At 34.0% G+C, this 18,894-nt stretch overlaps 1 protein-coding gene across 1 annotated transcript; it reads left to right on the top strand.

The window, feature by feature from the left end:
* Positions 1–939: 939 nt before the first annotated feature.
* LOC131541512 (scavenger receptor cysteine-rich domain-containing group B protein) lies at positions 940–16,484 on the top strand. Its single transcript, XM_058777282.1, has 11 exons — positions 940–1,057; positions 2,360–2,392; positions 4,400–4,438; positions 6,037–6,339; positions 6,838–6,903; positions 9,453–9,767; positions 10,515–10,592; positions 10,854–10,925; positions 11,620–11,934; positions 13,575–13,676; positions 15,129–16,484. Exons 1-11 carry the CDS (start codon positions 940–942, stop codon positions 15,440–15,442), a joined length of 1,755 nt encoding a protein of 584 aa, XP_058633265.1. The 3' UTR covers positions 15,443–16,484.
* The last annotated feature ends 2,410 nt before the right edge of the window (positions 16,485–18,894 follow it).

Genomic DNA, 18,894 nt, shown 5'->3' with positions numbered 1-18,894 from the left:
TAAATTCTTATTATCCAATGAAAGGTTAGACTTTTGTGAATTTTTTTAATAAAAGATCAAAAGGATTCACAATGCAGATTGATTTTCACAGCCTTCTTTGGTCATATTTACCAAGGGTGCTGATATTTTTGGCCATGACTGTATGTATTTGGCAGATGCTTTTATCCAAAGCAATTGCATTCAAGGTTTACATGGATATGTTCATGCATATTCTAGTAATCGAACGAATCACATGACCTTGGCATTGCGAGCATCATGCTTTACTGTTTGAGCTACAGGAATTCATTCCATTAGCCAAAAAATGTTTTGCATTGAAATTCTGTGCAGAAACTGATCGTTCACAATAAGACTATGAATATGAATTAGGAAAGATTTCTTGTTGACTTTAAAGTCTGGTCTGTGTATTCATAGTAGCCAGTGCTTTGAATGTGTTTATCTGGGTCTGGGAAAATGGGCCAAAGTTGGACGTGCAATCAAACTATAAACATCTAAAAATGACTTTCACATGCACAAATACATAAAATGCATCACTCATTTACATATAGTCACATTTTACACCATCTCTGGAGCGTAAAAACCTCTCTGGACAGCTTATTAGCAGCAGGTCACACAAACGATCAGTCTGCTCTCGTATATCAATACGTGTCTGTCCAGAACGGCCTGTGGCCTGCAGGCTGAACATTTATTGTTGTTGATGTTGTGAGTGCATGTGTGTTTTTACATAACATACTATGAGGAGAAGCTGTCCAATCACTGACCAGCAGACTCAGTAGTAGCCTAGTTACTGTAATAACCTCGTTGTGTGGTGTCAGACAACTACAGTGAGAAAAAGCGGCAGTAAAAGTCAAACTGCATGCAGATAAACTGATCTTGAGAAGTTAAAGCACTCACTGAAGGTGTCTGTATGTGCTTTAAGCATCCAGCTGGATCTATTCTGCCATGAACGGTCAGCGTGTGTCAGACGGTCTGCGCAGATGCTGGAAGTCTGCTGCCTGGATCCTCACCTGCCTGCTGGCATCGTTCTTACTGATCGCCGTCACCAGCTTCCTTCCAACCGGTGAGTCAGAGCTTTACTGATTTAAGAAAGATTGTACACTACCGGTCAAACATTTGGAGTAATCAAGTCTCTTCTGCTCACCAAGGCTGCATTTATTTGACCAAAAATACAGTAAAAACAGTAACATTGTGAAAAAGAAATTAATACTTTTATTCATCAAGGATTAATCAAAAGTGACAAAAACATTTTGTTTCCAATGTTACATAATGTTACAAAAGATTTAACAACTGTTTTCAACATTGATAATAATCAGAAATGTTTACTGAGCAGCAAATCAGTACATCAGAATGATTTCTGAAGGATCATGTGACTCTGAAGACTGAAAATTCAGCTGCGCATCACAGAAATAAATTAAATTCTTAAATGTATTACATTGGAAAAACATTATTTGAAATTGTAATAATATTTCAAAGTATTACTGTATTTTTGGTCAAATAAATGCAGCCTCGGTGAGCAGAATCAAATATTTAAGATTCAAAAATATTTTAAAAATCATATTTATTACAAAGTTTTGACTGGTATCGTATGATATATATTAGCAGTTTGTATGAAACACTCCATCTAAAGCTAAATAAATCTGCAATCTGCTAATAATATAATGTTCTCATACTGAGAAATTGCATTGAATATTTGCATTACTAAACTTTGATGCATAATTCAGCCAAGATCATTAATGAACCTCACGTCAAGTGTCTTGTAACTTTAAAGTGTGCAAAAAAAAAAAAAAAAACATAAATCCCTTAGAAAGAGTGAACTCAACCACACAGAACAATCTAGAAACCAAAATATAAAAATCTAATTACAAATGCAGACCCTTTAAGACTCCTTGTGGGAATTGAACCAGCAACCTTTCAGTTACCAAGATTAAGTTCTAACCACCACACCACACCAGAAAGTATTAAATCACTGTCTTTAAACATCTGCTTTAAAAGAACGATAATCAAAATCAAAGGCAACAGCCTCCAGGCTTAATGGATCCTGGTGGAACAAAACGATCAGAGTAATTCATCAGGATGAGAAGCCTAGAGCGGGAAATACCCTGTGAAAACACAGCTGAACTAAAGACTTAACGAGAACATGGTTATCTGAGAAGATGTGTGTCAGAGCATTATGGGTGGTTTCCTCTACTGTACGCAACACAACCCAACTCCCAGCAGATCAATGACCTTCAATGGAGCTTACAAATGATCGTCAGTGACGCAAACGCCAACAAAGATGGGAGATAATGTGTGTACAGTATGTGTCATATTTAAGTTATTTCATGATGATGTTTATAATTGTGTTGATATTTTCTCTGTGCAGAAGATATCAAACTCCAACGAAGATCGGTTTCCAGTAAGTATCATTTGAAACTAAACCTTTGCATTTCTTGTGACTTTTCATAAGCAACGTCCTTCACTCTCAGAAATAAAGGTACAAACGCTGTCACTGGGGCGGTACCTTTTCAAAAGGTACATGTTTGTACCTAAAGGGTCCATTTTGGTACCTTAAAGGTACATATTAGTACTTAAAGTGTACATATTTGAACCTCATAGGTACAAAAGTGTACCTTTTGAAAAGGTACCGCCCCAGTGACAGCTTTTGTACCTTTATTTCTGAGAGTGTAGAACCACACAAAACGCCATAGCGACCGCATAACAACATTCTAAATAAAACTCAGAACACCATAACAACATTCTAAATAACTTGCAACATTGTAGTGGCAATTTGAAAATGTAGAATGTAAAAACTGGAAGCCGTTTCTGCCACGGAATAAAAACATTTAAAAAAATAAATAATTGCAGCTTTTTGCTTCTCACAGTTCTGAGTTTATATCTTGCAATTCAGATTTTTCCCTCGCAAGTCTGAATTATGAGATATACACTCAGAATTGTGAGATAAAACGTCACAATTTCCTTTTAATTTTTATTCCACAGAAACGGGTTTCCATAGTCACAAATAGCACAACATAAAAATTTTTAAAAGTGGTAAATGAAACAGAACTGACATACATATTTATATTATACATGTAAACAGAAGTGAACATAAATATATTTCAGTTTTTCTACATGTTACATGCTCTTCTTGTAATTAATCCTGAAATTGACTCATTTCTAACTGAAAATGATTTCTACACCAAGTTTGCATGCTTTATATGAATACTAAAGCGTACGTGTGAATTAACCCACATGTCTGAAGCGCTATATGTAGAGCGACTAAAATTTCAGAGACATACACATTAATAAGAAGGAGGAGAAGCCTGTGAATTGACCTAAATGGGATGTGATGGAAAAAAGTCTCTTTCCTGCTGTCTTTGTCAGGCGCTGAAATCAAACACCATCGATTCACAGTTTGATACAAAAGCTTGTATAGGCACTAGCATTAGCCATCTCAATACTGCTACAAAACACAGGACAAACAGACCCCAGTGAAAGTGCGTCTGAGGACGGACGGGGAGGTCAGCGCTTTGTGAAAAACACCAGAATGTTCTGAACAAACACAAACAAGGTCTAGGTGAAATGTCTGGCAAAGTGTCATAAAATGTTCATTTATAAATATATTTGGATTGGAACTATATGTTACACATTACATACATACAGTGCATGCACTTTACTGACAGCGGCACCGGAGTTGACCATATTTGATTAGTCACTAGATTTATTTTTCATTTCATTTCTCAAAGCTTTGGATTCAGTAAGAGTTCTGAATGTTTTTGAAAGAATACTCACCAAGGCTGCATTCATTTATTTGATCAAAAAACAGTAAAAAAAAAAAATAACAGCATTTTAATAATGATTTAAAAAAATCCTAACAATGTAAAAAGTCCTCACTTTCACCTTTGATCAATTTAATGTGTCCTTGCTGAGTAAAAGTATTAATTTCTTTCCAATTAGAAAAATAAACAATCTTACTGATTCCAAACTTTTGAATGGTAGTGTATATATATATAAATCTTTGTATTTTCTTTGTATAAATCCTTTTTTTTCTTCATATATCTTAAATAAGTGACTCATTAATGTGTCTCAGTAGAATTACTGATTTGAGATTCAATATCCACCATCTTATCAGCTGAATCTGATCAGATTCACAGCACATGTCTCAATATCTGATCTTGCATTATGAGAGGCGTGTGATTTTCTTCTATATGTCTGTTCTGCAGCGAGTCTGTATCACAGCCCGAGCTGAATTCACAGTCTTCCTGTTTCACCAGTCTAAAATTACAGGAAAATAGATGTAGTAGATATAGAGGGCTGCAGCTCTGGAGGGCCAAGAACCTCCTTTCAACAAATAATTTACCACAATCGTTGTTTGCTCTCTCTCTCTGACTTTCTCTCCTGTTTTTTTTTTTTTTTTCCCTCACAGCCAACAACACAAATGCTTCAGCGACAGCACAGTCTCAAGGTGAGCGTCTTTGCAATTCACTTTCTCACCCTTTCTTGCGCCTTTATACAAGAACACACCCTTTTAAGAAAAGATAGGCTTGCCATCGCCCACTGGCAGGATCACGGCAGGACCGGATCATAATTGCCGGGAAAAAAGACAGGTCACTTCCTCTCGCTCAATTTACACAATCCCTTCTCCACTGCTATGCTCTCGCTCTCTTTTTGGAGTCATATGTCATATTTAGACTTATTATTGTGCGTTAAGTTGAAGGGGATTAGAGACATTCTTACAGGCTTCATTATATCATTATATCTGAGCCGTGCAGCTCTGCGTTTTAGCTTGTATTATTCAGAAACCTGCAGTTTTCACGTGCACTACATGATGAACACTAGCAAAAAAAGGACCAAAAAGTCCCTTTTTTTTGGAATAATTCACTTTTTTTTTGCTACATGCACCATGTTTGTTTTAGATACCGTGGTAATATATAATGGCAATATCATGGCATTCTTGTAAATTAATGTAAATATAAATATGCAAATATTAATGTAAATATAAATATATTGCACTATGCAATTTTTGGACTTTTTTGGATTCTTTTTTGGAAGTACATTGGTGCACCGTATGTTTACCATGGTCCATGTAAACCATAAACATTTTCTATTGATCGTAAACTCGGTTAAGGTGCAAAATGAGTTCCTAAAGTCTAAGAGCACAACAAAAATGTGTAACTACAATTAAAACCATTACTTCTATTACTTGAGATATAAGATATAAAAATAAACTTATTTTGTTTCAGCTAGTTTCCAAGGAAACATCTAGTTTAACTTGTGGATGAAATAAAAATGTAATTGAATTTTGAAAAAAAAAAGACAAAAACCCAAGAAAATGATGAAAAATTAAAAGGAAAATGGAAAATATGAAAATGAAAATAAAAGCTAATTCAAAATATTAATAAAAACTACAATAGTATTTCAGTGACGCTAAAATAATATCGTATGTTCTCCTAATTATCAGGGCTATTATAGTTAACTAATACCATAAACATATACTGAATAAAGCTCAAATAAAATATTACATAAGTACATTTATTTTATTTCAGATAGTTGCCAAGTCAACATTTCTCATTTTCATTTAACTGAACTTGATGTACAAAAAAAAAAAAAAACTATATAGACATGTTTTTTTGTTTGAAATGTGAAAAACACACAAAAAATACTTTAACTAAGATGAAAACAGAAAATATAAAAATAAGAGCTAATTAGAACTATTAATAAAAACTATAATAGTATCTCAATTATACTAAAATAACACTGAAACATACATGTATTTAATTAAAACAAACCATAAAAAATACAGACTAAAACTATAAATAAAACCTTAAAGGTATTTTATTTCAAGGCAAAATTTCTCATTTTCATTTCGTTTGACTTAACGCACTAAAATAACTCAAACTAAAATATAAAATGAATAAAAACTATACAGACATGCTTAAAAAAAATGACTAAAACTAACTAAAATGGAAAATATATATAAAAAATAAAAGCTAATTAAAAGTATTAATGAAAACTATAATAGTGTCTGGGTAATACTAAACAAGTAATGATCTGGTCCTCCAGTGCGGCTGGTGAACGGCAGGAACCGCTGCGAGGGGCGCGTGGAGGTGCTTCATAACGGGACGTGGGGGACAGTGTGTGACGACGACTGGGACATGGTGGACTCTAACGTGGTTTGCCGGCAGCTGGACTGTGGCGTGGCCGTGGCTGTGGGGAGCAGCTCCAAGTTCGGCCAGGGCTCCGGGCCCATCCTGCTGGACAACGTGGACTGTAAAGGAGGAGAGATGGACCTGAGTCAGTGCGGGAATCAGGGATGGGGCGTCCACAACTGCTACCACTATGAAGACGTGGCCATCACCTGTAAAGGTACGTGGAGTGAGCCGAGGAAAACAGCTGAGAGTCAATACGCTGTCATCAGACTCTTCTTTTGTAATCGTGTATTAAAGGGATAGTTAACCCAAAAATGAAAATGCCGTCATCATTTACTCACCCTCAAGTAGTTCCAAACCTGTATGAATGTCTTTGTTCTGCTGAACACAAAGGAAGATATTTTGAAGAAAGTTTGTAACCAGGCTGTTTTGGGGCACCACTGACTTCCATAGTAGGAAAAAATAAATACTATTGAAGTCAATGGTGCCCCAGAACTGCTCTGTTTCCCCACATTCTTCAGAATATCTTCCTTTGAGTTCGGCAGAACAAAGACATTCATACAGGTTTGGAACTACTTGAGGGTGAGTAAATGATGACGGCACTTTCATTTTTGGGTGAACTATCCCTTTAAAGCTGATTTCCTTGCATGAGCTCAACTAATTATTCATTTAAAGATCCATTTATGTGAGATCATTCATTTTTCATTTCTCACAGGCAATAATGTGGTGGAACCTCGAGGCCTGGAGCCCACCACACCGTCCCGTCTCATCTCTGCTTTAAGTAAGTTGCACAGTTTATTCGGGCCTTTTTTTAACTCTTACATGAGGATATCAACTTGAAGTTCTTTTTTTTTTTTACATCATGAAATGTCAATATCAGCAAACTAATTTGATTAAAAAAGATGCAACATTTTAGAGAGACAAAAAACAATACAGAATTCATCTGATACTTATGTTGTTTGTCCTGTTGCTTTCCCTCCAAAATGATGTCATGATTTTGTGTTTTGGGATTTTACAACAGACTGAAAGAATGGAAAGTTATATTAAAAGACATTTAATGATGAATTAAAACAATGTTTAATTGACACATTTCGATTATAATAAGTGTAACCAAAAATTTGTGTCTAAAACCATTTAAACTTCACTCTTATATCCACTTCATTGTGATATTTTGATTCAAACTAAAATAATCAGATTTCCATCTTTGAATATGAATATTTTTTTAAGATTGTATTTACTATGTAAATAATATATTTTATATAATTTAGTAATGTTAATAACTTCATAAATAAATTAAATGCATTTTAATATTTAATTTAATATATTAAGACATTCATCCAATTTTAGGGCCTTTTGTACATATTTTAATTTATGTGACACAAAAGATCTCATAAAATCTCATTATTTGTTATTTTAAATTCATTTTAACAATATTTAAATTAGTTTTTATTTGTATTTTGTTTTCATTTTACTTTTCGTTGTGTTTTTGTCATTTTTATTATTATTTTTTAAAAAAATATGCTTATATAGATTTAGTTATTGCTTTAGTTATTGTTTTTCTAAATATATCTATATTCAATTTATTATTTTTATTTCACTTTTTTTTTTTTGCACTAGTTATTTTAGTATATTATTTTATTTCAGTTCAACTTCTATTTTATAACATATATTGAGTAACAAAAATGTGTTGTTTTTTTTAGTTATGGTTTAATTTTTGCTTTAGTTTTGGTTAACTGTAATAACCCTGATTATGGTTATAGTTTATCCCAGATTAAAAGTGCAGTGAAGATCATAGCAGAACTCTTTTTGAGGGATCATGTTCATCCTGTCTTTGTTTCGCATGTCCTGTTTCAGTCATGAGAAGCGGCTGCCCATATCTCGTTCAGAGGTTATGACATCTAAAGAAAGTAACAAAGCCTTATGGGAATTGAATGGCATTTTCATAGTATGGAATCACCGTTGAGGCTTTGTTCCTCTGGCAATACGAGAATGGCTTTTGAGTCCATGTGGTGGAGTCGCTCAATAAAACAATACGAGGCACATCAGCATGTGTTTGCTTGAAACCGTAGCCCTCCGTTTGCTTCATATTCAATGGCAAGCTAAACTCAGCAGAATAATATTACTGATAATCTGGCCCACACCCTCTATGGCGCAAACTATATGATTTCTAGGAGCAAAGTGTAGATAATTGTAGACTAGGGTTTCTGCTGGACAAATAACAGGCGTTTCGTGATGATTTCATAATGTTTCTGGAAAAACCATTACATAACAGGTAACAGCAAAGTGAATACATGAATTTATAAGATCTCTAAATGATCAAGAATGCCTTCTGTCAAAAATGATCAAACAGCCTTCTGTTGTCAGATTTCTTCTTCTTCTTTATCAAGTCAAAGCTCTTTTAGTGCAATTGTACAAATGTCCACCTTCAGCTTGTGCTTCACATGTCTTTCTGCTGTCAAATCTTGACTGATTTTTATCAAGTAAATTTAAGAATAACTGTAGTAATATTTCCAGATGAACACTTACTAGACTGAAGCAGCTCAGCTTTACTTGATTCTCCATCAATCATTTCTTAGAAAAATCAGTGCGTCTCAAATCTGATCATCAGGATCTTTTGAGGAGCGTTTGTTTCCAGAAGCTTTACTTTCACTGTTTCTCAGTGAGCCTCCAAAACATCTCACATCTTCTGAGGAGCGTTTATTTCTTCATCTCTCGATCAGCATTGCATTGCGTTATATGTTTGGATCAATATCAGCATCTGAAGCCAATTCATATTTTCTTTCAGTTTGAGTCTCTGAATAAAATTTAGCAGTTTTTTTCCCCTCAATATTCTCATTATATATCAGACTATATGAGCCATAAAAAGCTGTTGTACCAAATATGATACTCAACAAAAAAAAAAAACAACAACACTTTTTGAAGTTTTAAATATGTTTTCTATTATATTATAATAAACTGATTATTGTTTCATATGTTGGGCTTTACAGGGTTAACCATTTGAGGCATGAATTCTTACTTCAAAACAAGAATATAACCATTCTCAATATTTTTGTTTCCCAAAATGTTGTATTTTGAGAGTAACACATCTATCCTGCATTAGAAAGCAATATTAATAGAAAAGCAATAGTGCATTGCCACAGTTGAGAAAAAATCAAAATAAAAAAATTAATAAAATAATATAAACTATATTAAATTATATATTAAACTATATTAAATTATATGTATATATATATAAGTAAATATTATATCAATTTGATTTTGATGATCTGTCTACTCTCATATCTGCCTGTCATCATTCCTAAAACCACATCTGACCGTCCTGTGCTGTAGGAGACGGAGCGGTGCATTTGGCGGGGACAGGGGACCGCTGTCAGGGCCGGGTGGAGATCTACTATCAGGGCAGCTGGGGAACGGTGTGCGATGATGACTGGAGCATGGCGGACGCCACGGTCGTGTGTCAACAGATCGGCTGCGGACTGGCTGTCAGCGCACCTTCAAACGCTTACTTCGGCTACGGCACGGGACGGATTTTGCTGGATAACGTGAACTGTAACGGACAGGAGGGCAGCCTGGCCAGCTGTTACAGCCTCGGCTGGGGAGTTCATAACTGCGGCCATCACGAGGACGCCGGTGTCATCTGCTCAGGTGCGTTTCTTTCTCTTCTTTCACAAAGCAGAAGTCAGCTATTTTCTGTGAACGTGCAAGACTTCTGATTCATTAGTCACTATAGGTAAATAACTACAAGAACAACTAAAGAATATTAAAACTACTTGTGCTACAAACCAGTGTGTTTATGAATACGATAATAATATAAAATAATACGAATACCAGTTTGCAATATCAAACAGCATTACAGGCTGTTTTTGTACTAAAATGACTGGAACTCACAAAACTTGCACATAAAATCCACATTTTCTGTTGAAATAAGCCATATTCAGATAAACTAATGTACTAAGTGGGGTCCAACAGAAATGCTTATATTTAGCAATTGTTTTCATAATTTTTACAATTTAGCCATTTTCATCATTTTTTCATTATATTTGCAGTTTTATTTTGCAACTTTACTTCCCCTTTTTCATTATCAATTATACGATCATCATAATCACTTGAATTATTACAATATATATATATATATTAAGTAAATAAAAGTTAGTTAAATATATATGCATATATATATATATATATATATATATATATATATATATATATTTGTTGTTGTTTACATTTACATTTATTAATTTAGCAGATGCTTTTATGTGAAACTTTATCTTTACATAAAAACAACTGATTTTCAATGTGATCTTTCATACCTGACTGTATCTGCATATTCTGTAATGCTGTATTTGGTTTGACTGCAGCTCTAACTCTCTCTGTCTCTCTCGTATATTTCAGGTGCCAGTTCCACCATGGCCCCAGTTATCAACACAGAGACTAGAAGCAGAGATTTCATCGTTCCTGAAAGCACAGCAGGTATAAACACTGTCTATACTGTACATAGGGCCTCTAACTTCACCTGCTATTTTCAATAACGCACGGCTGAATTAATAGCCAATTCATTGTTATTAACTGCTGTGCCTGACCATCCGTTTTTGGGCCATCTGTCACACACTGCCTGCTAACAGGACCGTCCTGCATAATAAACCTCCTCAAGCACCAGCAGATGGCGTCTTTTCAAAACATTATTTTGTCTGTGTTCCTTCCTTCTTTCCTGACATTTTTCTGTTTTTTTAGTGACAGAAATGCCAGTGCCAGTACAACATGAAACGGTAACCACGGTGATCACTACAGCCTCAACAACTAAAGGTAGTAAAGACACATATCTATCTATCTATCTATCTATCTATCTATCTATCTCTATCCATCCATCCATCCATCCATCCATAAATAAATTATGTATTTATTTAGGTAGGTAGCAAAAAATAAATACATTAATATATATATCTATCCATCTATCTATCCTAAATAAATTACATATTTATGCATTTAAATGGATAGATAGCAAAAATCTACTTATCTTCCTATACATAATTACATTAAATACATAATTACATTAAATTACATTTCATAAATTACATTAAATATTTATTTATTTATTTAGATCATAGATATTATTTGTTTTATTATTTTATCATAATTATTTTATTTACTTATGTATTTAGATAGATTAAATTGATCAGTAAAGACATTTATAATGTTGCAAAGGATTTCTATTTCATATAAACACTGTTCTTTTGAACTTTCTATTCATTAAAGAATCCTGAACAATAACATTTATCAAATTTTCCACAAAAACATGAAGCAGCACAACTGTTTTCAGCATTGACAATAATCAGAAATGCTTCTTGAGCAGCAAATCAGCAAATACTATTTCACAATACTACTGTTTAATTTCAAATAAATTCAGCCTTGAAGAGCAGAATTATTACAAAAATCTTACCGACCCCAAGCGTTTGAACAGTTGTCTCTCTCTAACCCTCATCGTGCATGACTCTTTCAGAGAAGCCGAGCATCCGTTTGGTGAATGGCCTCAACAGCTGTCAGGGCCGAGTGGAAATCCTCTACTTCACCATCTGGGGAACCGTGTGTGATGATGACTGGGATATGGACAACGCTCAGGTGGTCTGCAGACAGATGGGATGCGGGCCGCCTATCGCAGCCAAACCTCTGGCTTACTTCGGCTACGGTTCCGGACCCATACTGCTGGATAACGTGGACTGCAGGGGCAGTGAGCAAAAGCTGTCCGACTGCTTCAATCTGGGCTGGGGACAGCATAACTGCGGCCATTACGAAGACGCTGGAGTCATCTGTGCACGTAAGATTAATATGACACATAGAATGATCACATAGAAAAGAATGGTTTTGAAAAGCCATGCATTTTACATTTACTGTATATACAATGTGCATACTTATTTAAATGTACTCAAAGATATTTAGACAAAACATTATTCCAATAATTCATATTAAATTAGTTCATCTAAAATGTTCAGGTCACATTTCAGCCCAAAAACCTTTATTTTAGGCAAAAATACACATACAACTATTTGTTTATCAGTTTAAATACAGCATAATTTCTAACAATATAAATCTTTTCTATCACTTTTTAACAATTTAACACATCCTTGCTGAACAAAAGCATTAATTTATTTCAAAAAATGCATTGACCAAACCTTTTGAATGGTAGTGTGTAGTGTATATTTTTTACAAAAGTTTTATATTTCTAGTATTTATGAATAAATGCTGTTCTTTTTCACTTTTTATTCATCAAAGTATCCTAAAAAAAAGTATCACACGTTACAAAAAAAGCAGCAAACACTGTTTCCAACATTGATAATAAATCAACATATTAAAATCATTTCTGATGGATCAAGTGAAAAGTTTGGAGTAATGATGCTGAAAGTTCAGCTTTCCGTCAAAGGAATAAATTATATTTTAAGTATTAAAATAGAAAAACATTATTTTAAATTGCAATAATATTTCAAAATATCACAGTTTTTATTCTGTATTTTTGATCAAATAAATGCAACCTTGATGAGCAGAAGAAGCATAAAACGTGAAAAATCTTACTGATCCCAAACTTTTGAATGGCAGTGTATTTAAATCTAAATCTGAATCTAAATGTGTGTGAAAAATTCACATCATGTTGCAATTTGCGCATATATATATACTGCATAAATACTGCATAAATAAATAAAAAATATATAAATAAATATATGTTCATGACAGGTTTGATGAGATTCACACATGCAAGACTTGCATGTGCTGTCAGTACTTCATTCATGAAATTCACGCAGTCATTCACAACACCAGCATTTATTCACAATGAAAGAACACACACACTCACTCATACACACACTCAATCCTCACTGCAACACAATGTTCTGTTGGACTAAGTCAAGTCTCCAGGGTAGTTTTTCCTCTGGCACACACACACACACACACACACGTCCGTCTTTCACTGTTCCTTCAATTAACAATACTCTCAAACACATACAAACTCACATCCATTACATTTACTTGGCCGCTGTCTCTTTTCGAAATCCCCTCGACCATCGTTAGAGAAATCGCTAAACTGATTCAAGATCAGCATTTGTAATTTGCAGCAACTTTAGAAGCATCCTCTGTACGTCAGTCGCCGTGTCTACATGAAAAATAAAGAGGCCCGTCGGAGCAAATCATCATCAGCACAGACCCGCAGGGGAAGCCGTCCTCCGCACAGGCCACGTGCATCCACTAACGCATAAATATATGCATGCATGCGTCTAATAGATGAGCATTTGAGAGAAGAGGGAAAGACTAAAATAAACCCCAGATAAAGGAATGAAAGTATCAACCCTTAGACTGCCTCATGAATGAGAAGCACACCTTAATGTGTACAAAAGAGTACAGTCAGTCACAGTAAATGAAAGTTAATCAAAAGAAGTTTCTGACTAAATCTGTGTTTCGTTCCTTCAGCACCTATGGAGTTTGAGGTAGTTGGAAGAGACTTTGGAATAGGGATCACAGAGAAACCTCTGACAACTACAAGAGCAACTACAACCACAACACCAGCGGACGGTAAGAACGCCACACTCCAGTCTTAACGTCCTAAATTACACAAACATTCGTTGTGTTCATTTTTGAGTGAACCATCCCTTTAAAACGATCTGCCAAGTTGAAAGCTTAATTTAAAGGGAAAACAAGTTTTCATACTTCACTGACAGATGTTTTCAGTTTCTTAGAAAACAAGACTTCATATGTTCAAATGGCATCTGAAGTAAATGTGTCTTGATTTAAGGATATGCAGATATTTGTACTGGAAAACAAAACAAAAATACTGATGATGTTTTCCCTCCCAATGCATGCCACATTTTATGCCATGATTTCATGTTTTTAAGACTTCATGCTCAAATTTAACACAAACCCTGTATATAATTAAACCTAAAGTTAAAAAAAAGGTTTTATATTTATATATATTTTTTAAATATTTTTGTTGCCACTTTTTTTAATGTACAGACTTTCTTAAAGTATTGGACAGAAACAGCAACAATTTTGCCAGTGTATCTATTATATGTTCTAGCGCTGCAAAAAAAAAAGATTAATCGTGATTAATCGCATTCAAAATAAAGGTTTATGTTTCATGCTATAGGTATGTAAACTGTGTATATTTATTATGTATATACAAGTACACAAACATACATGTATATATTAAGGAAAAATATATTAGATTTATATATAAAATATTTATATTTATATATAATATAAATATGACCCTGGACCACAAAACCAGTCTTAAGTCGCTGGGGTATATTTGTAGCAATAGCCAAAAATACACTGTATGGGTCAAAATTATCCATTTTTCTTTTATGCCAAAAATCATTAGGATATTAAGTAAAGATCATGTACCATGAAGATATTTTGTAAATTTCTTATCGTAAATTTATCAAAACTTAATTTTTGATTAGTAATATGCATTGCTAAGAACTTCATTTGGACAACTTTAAAGACACTTTTCTCAATATTTTGATGTTTTTGCACCCTCAGATTCCAGATTTTCAAATAGTTGTATCTCAGCCAAATATTGTCCGATCCTAACAACCCATACATCAATGGAAAGCTCATTTATTCAGCTCAATTTCGAAAAATTGACACTTAAGACTGGTTTTGTAGTCCAGCGTCACAAATTATATACAAGTATAAATATATATATATATACATAAAAATATTTTTTTAAATATATACATATGTGTATTTACATATGTATATATGTACACACACATATAGTATGTAAACATAAACTTTTATTTTGAATGCGATTAATCACGATTAATTAAGCCCTATTCTTAAGATATATATATATATATATATATATATATATATATAGTCACAGGTATGTTCTCGTTTTGTTTCCTGGTTTTCCTTATTTTCTTCTATGGCATCGTGAAGCACCTTTATTTTTAAGAGTGTACTGTTTAGGATGACTAGTGTTTGAATTGGCACACAGCTTATGCCTTTCTTTCTCTTCTCAAGGTACCATCAGGCTCATTGGGGGCCTGAACCGCTGCGAGGGCCGTTTGGAGATATTCCTGAGAGGAGAATGGGGAACCGTTTGCGATGACGCTTGGGATCTTGCGGATGCGAAGGTGGTGTGCAGGCAGATGGGCTGCGGGCTGCCTAAAGAAGCCCAGGTGATGGCCCACTTCGGTCCCGGCCGTGGCACAATCCAGATGGACAATCTGAAGTGCACAGGCACAGAAGCTGCTCTCACTCAGTGCTCTCACATAGCATGGAACGTCCACAACTGTGACCATTCAGAGGACGCCAGTGTCACATGTGGACTCTAATGACTCCACCCAGCACAGGCCCCGCCCACCGCAAGCCACACCCACCACCCCGGTCCAGCGAATGCAGTGGGGGCGAAAGAGTTTCCAGGACTTGTATACATTTTGTACATAACACCTCACGCCAACCCTGACGAGGAGATTTTAAAGATGAAATAGTTATTGGGTGTGAAACAAGAAAAAATAAATTATGCTAATACTGTTATATAAATAACTGTAATAAATATTATGGATGAAAATTCTAATTATGCACTTTATAAACTATAAGAATGTGTACACATAGGTGAATAAATATGCTGAACATATTTTAAACTATTGATATACAGTGGAAACCAAAGTTTTAGACTCTTTTTAGCCTGTCATTTTGATTGCAAGCACCAAATTTATTATGCCATAAAAAAATAATAATAATTTAATTATGTACTGTATGTCTAGTACTTTTCCTATTATAAAAAGGTTTGATTCTATTGGATCTGTTTCCCGAATGCTAAAAGTAAAACATAAAATATTTCTATTTTAAATATTTGAAAATTGTTGTGTTGCATATCTTAAAAGTTAAGAGTGTAGATCTTAGAGCATTTTGTTGAATGAAAAATAGCCTTCATTATTCAGTCCGAAAAAAAATTATAATTTGGCTTGTTTAGAAAAAAAATTTCTCAGGTCCATTTTAATTGGGAAAAATAATGGCTTTAATGCAAAAAATGCTTTTCATTTTCTTTTTTCTTATTTTTTGAGTAGATGAACAGAATAAAAAATAATGGGATAAAAGGAATATTGCATTTCCATTGAGGAAACTAAACCATGTCATTGGCCTAACTGCATAACCTCTTAGTGTATTAAGTAGTTATGTTATGAGCTAGGAAATAAATTTGGGGCAAAAATGATGTTAAGATATTTTATATATAATATATAATTAAACATTTGATATCCTAAATTAAAAAAAAAAAAAAAAAAAAAGTAGAAGAAGCAAAAAAGTAAAGAAAAAGAAGACCACTGATCAAATGTTTTTGATGTAACTTTTTTTTACTGTACATACTTTCCTAAAATATCGGGGTGAAACGTCAATGTGTTTGTCAATATATATGGAAATAAAGCTATGAATCTCTTATTATTAACAGAGGTGGACTAAAGCTGTTTTTTTAATTGAAACATCTATACAATTCTCTTCTTTTAAGTCAAAATAACACATTATTTATTCTTACTGCAGGTATAGGTTTAATTACCTGCGTTTACTGTAAAACAAATTTGATAAAATAATGAATATGCAATAGATACCATATTACTAATTTACTAGTTATAATTAACGTATTACTAGTTATAAAGGGAATCTGGATTTTAAAATATATATATATATTTTATTGCTTTTCTGTATCGAAGTAGCAGGTACGGTAGACTACGTATCTCTACAGAAAATGACTTTGAAAAATAAATCAACCATAAAATACTGGAGTAAAATTTACTGTGTGACAATTAGCCCCGGTTATCATACAAAGGCTAGCAAACTAGTAAAGCTATAATTCTCAATATTCTAATAACCTATATAAAAATTCTAATAAAAATAAATAAGGCTGGTCGCACACTAGAGGATTTTAAGGTCGATTTGCACCCCGAACGATCGGAGGGTGTGGCCCGATTTGCGGCTTGTCGCAAGCGATTTTTTTGTCCAAAAATCCTCTATTGTGTGGTGTCATTATGATTATTTATCTGTTCCCGATCGAGACCGAGCGTCGCCGACCTCAAATCGGGAGATGAAATATTTAACCAATGAAAAGAGCTTGTCAGTAAAACTTCGTAACGCCATTGGATCCTCAAACTATCGGCGAAGCCTCGTAACTTCACCCCGCCTCCAGTCAGAACGAAGCGCAGCCTGGAGGACAGATCTCCGCTTGTTCGCAATGCAAGGGTAAATAAATAACTTATGTTTGAATAAAAACAGCGTTTTCTTTACTTAAACACAACGTCTGGCTAATTGAAGGCTATTTTTTTTTTTTATGTGTGTGTTGGAAGAGTGGAGAAGAGCTACATTTGCCGTCTAGTTGTAGCCAATATACATTTGTACGTTTTAAATATCTTGTGCATATCAAAGATTCATATCAAAGAGTGTATTTAACAACAAGAAAAACTAAGCGCCCATATAGCTACAATAAACGTTATAACCTGTAATGTTAAGTTGATGAAAGCGTGATGCGATGCACTCATACAGCCGTACTAATGACAGACAAAACACAGATCTCCGTCATTCGCTGGTCAGAAACCTTGTCAACTCCATTTGAGCTTGATTTTCATATAATGTTAAGTGCAAGTGTCTGATAAAACCACAATACCAACTCTGACGACGCAGTGTTTAATTAGACTACTGAAAAGAAGACCCCCCACCCACCCATCCTCTAATTATTGAGCCTGCCTATGATTTGACTATTCTTTTTTAAATTGCTCTCTTAAAAACGATATTTTAAAAGAGCAAACATAATATATCACAATAGATTCACACAAAAACAAAAACGTCAGGGAAGATTTCATGGAAAAGCAAAAACTGAAGGCAGAAAAAAATCAATGAATTTATATTTTTCTGGGACATAAAATTTTGGTACATAAATGAATGATTTTCTAACCAGAATTATTATTATTTTTTTGCTTTATTACAGTCTTTGATATGCCAACAACATAAATTTATGCATTATTATTTTTGTGCATCATTATTTTAGTTGGCCTTTTTTCAGCAGAATCAGAAAACAGGAAAAGCTCACAGGCCAAACCTGAGAAAAGTGTGCAATCAAATGGAAAAGAGTAAAAAAAAAAGTGAAAAGAAATAAGTCAGATATTATTACATTTCCAATTGAAATACACATTTGACAAAATGTATGCTGTTTGCATTAAGACAGCCAAAATGATTTAAAAAAAATGAAAATAAAAAGCATGCACGAGGATTAAGCATTGCTGTACTTCTACAATATAAACAACAGTCTCAGGCAGGGGCGTAAATTTCATCGAACAGTAGGGGGGGACAATAAACATAAAATTTTTGAAGGGGACACAAATAATACAGACAAAATTGTACTTGTAAGGATAGATATGTGTACACAGCATGCACATAGCATGGACTGTGTTTAAATATGAGTTCGGTTCATATGGTTCATATATGGGTATAATTATAATTATTATTTTGCGTCGTCCATAGTATTTTAGGTTTAGTCTGAAACCAAGTACGTCTCTTTAGATATTCAACCGCATTAAGCCCACTGATCTGCCACTTAACATCATATTCAGCAAAACCCAACACATCGGTAGGTCTACAATATTAGCCAAATATCAGTTCACACACAGGCTTATCGCAGTGTTAGTTGTAGTGGGTGACAAGCTACGGTATTAAGCTTGTTAACCTTATAATCGCTCATAGAAAAAACATCGGATATCATAATTTTTTTGTCATGACTAATTTATTAATGATCCAGCAT

Source organism: Onychostoma macrolepis, chromosome 05 (genome assembly GCF_012432095.1).
Source record: "Onychostoma macrolepis isolate SWU-2019 chromosome 05, ASM1243209v1, whole genome shotgun sequence".
In the NCBI taxonomy this organism is placed as follows: Eukaryota; Metazoa; Chordata; class Actinopteri; order Cypriniformes; family Cyprinidae; genus Onychostoma; species Onychostoma macrolepis.
This window is presented reverse-complemented; position numbering and strand designations above follow the sequence as displayed.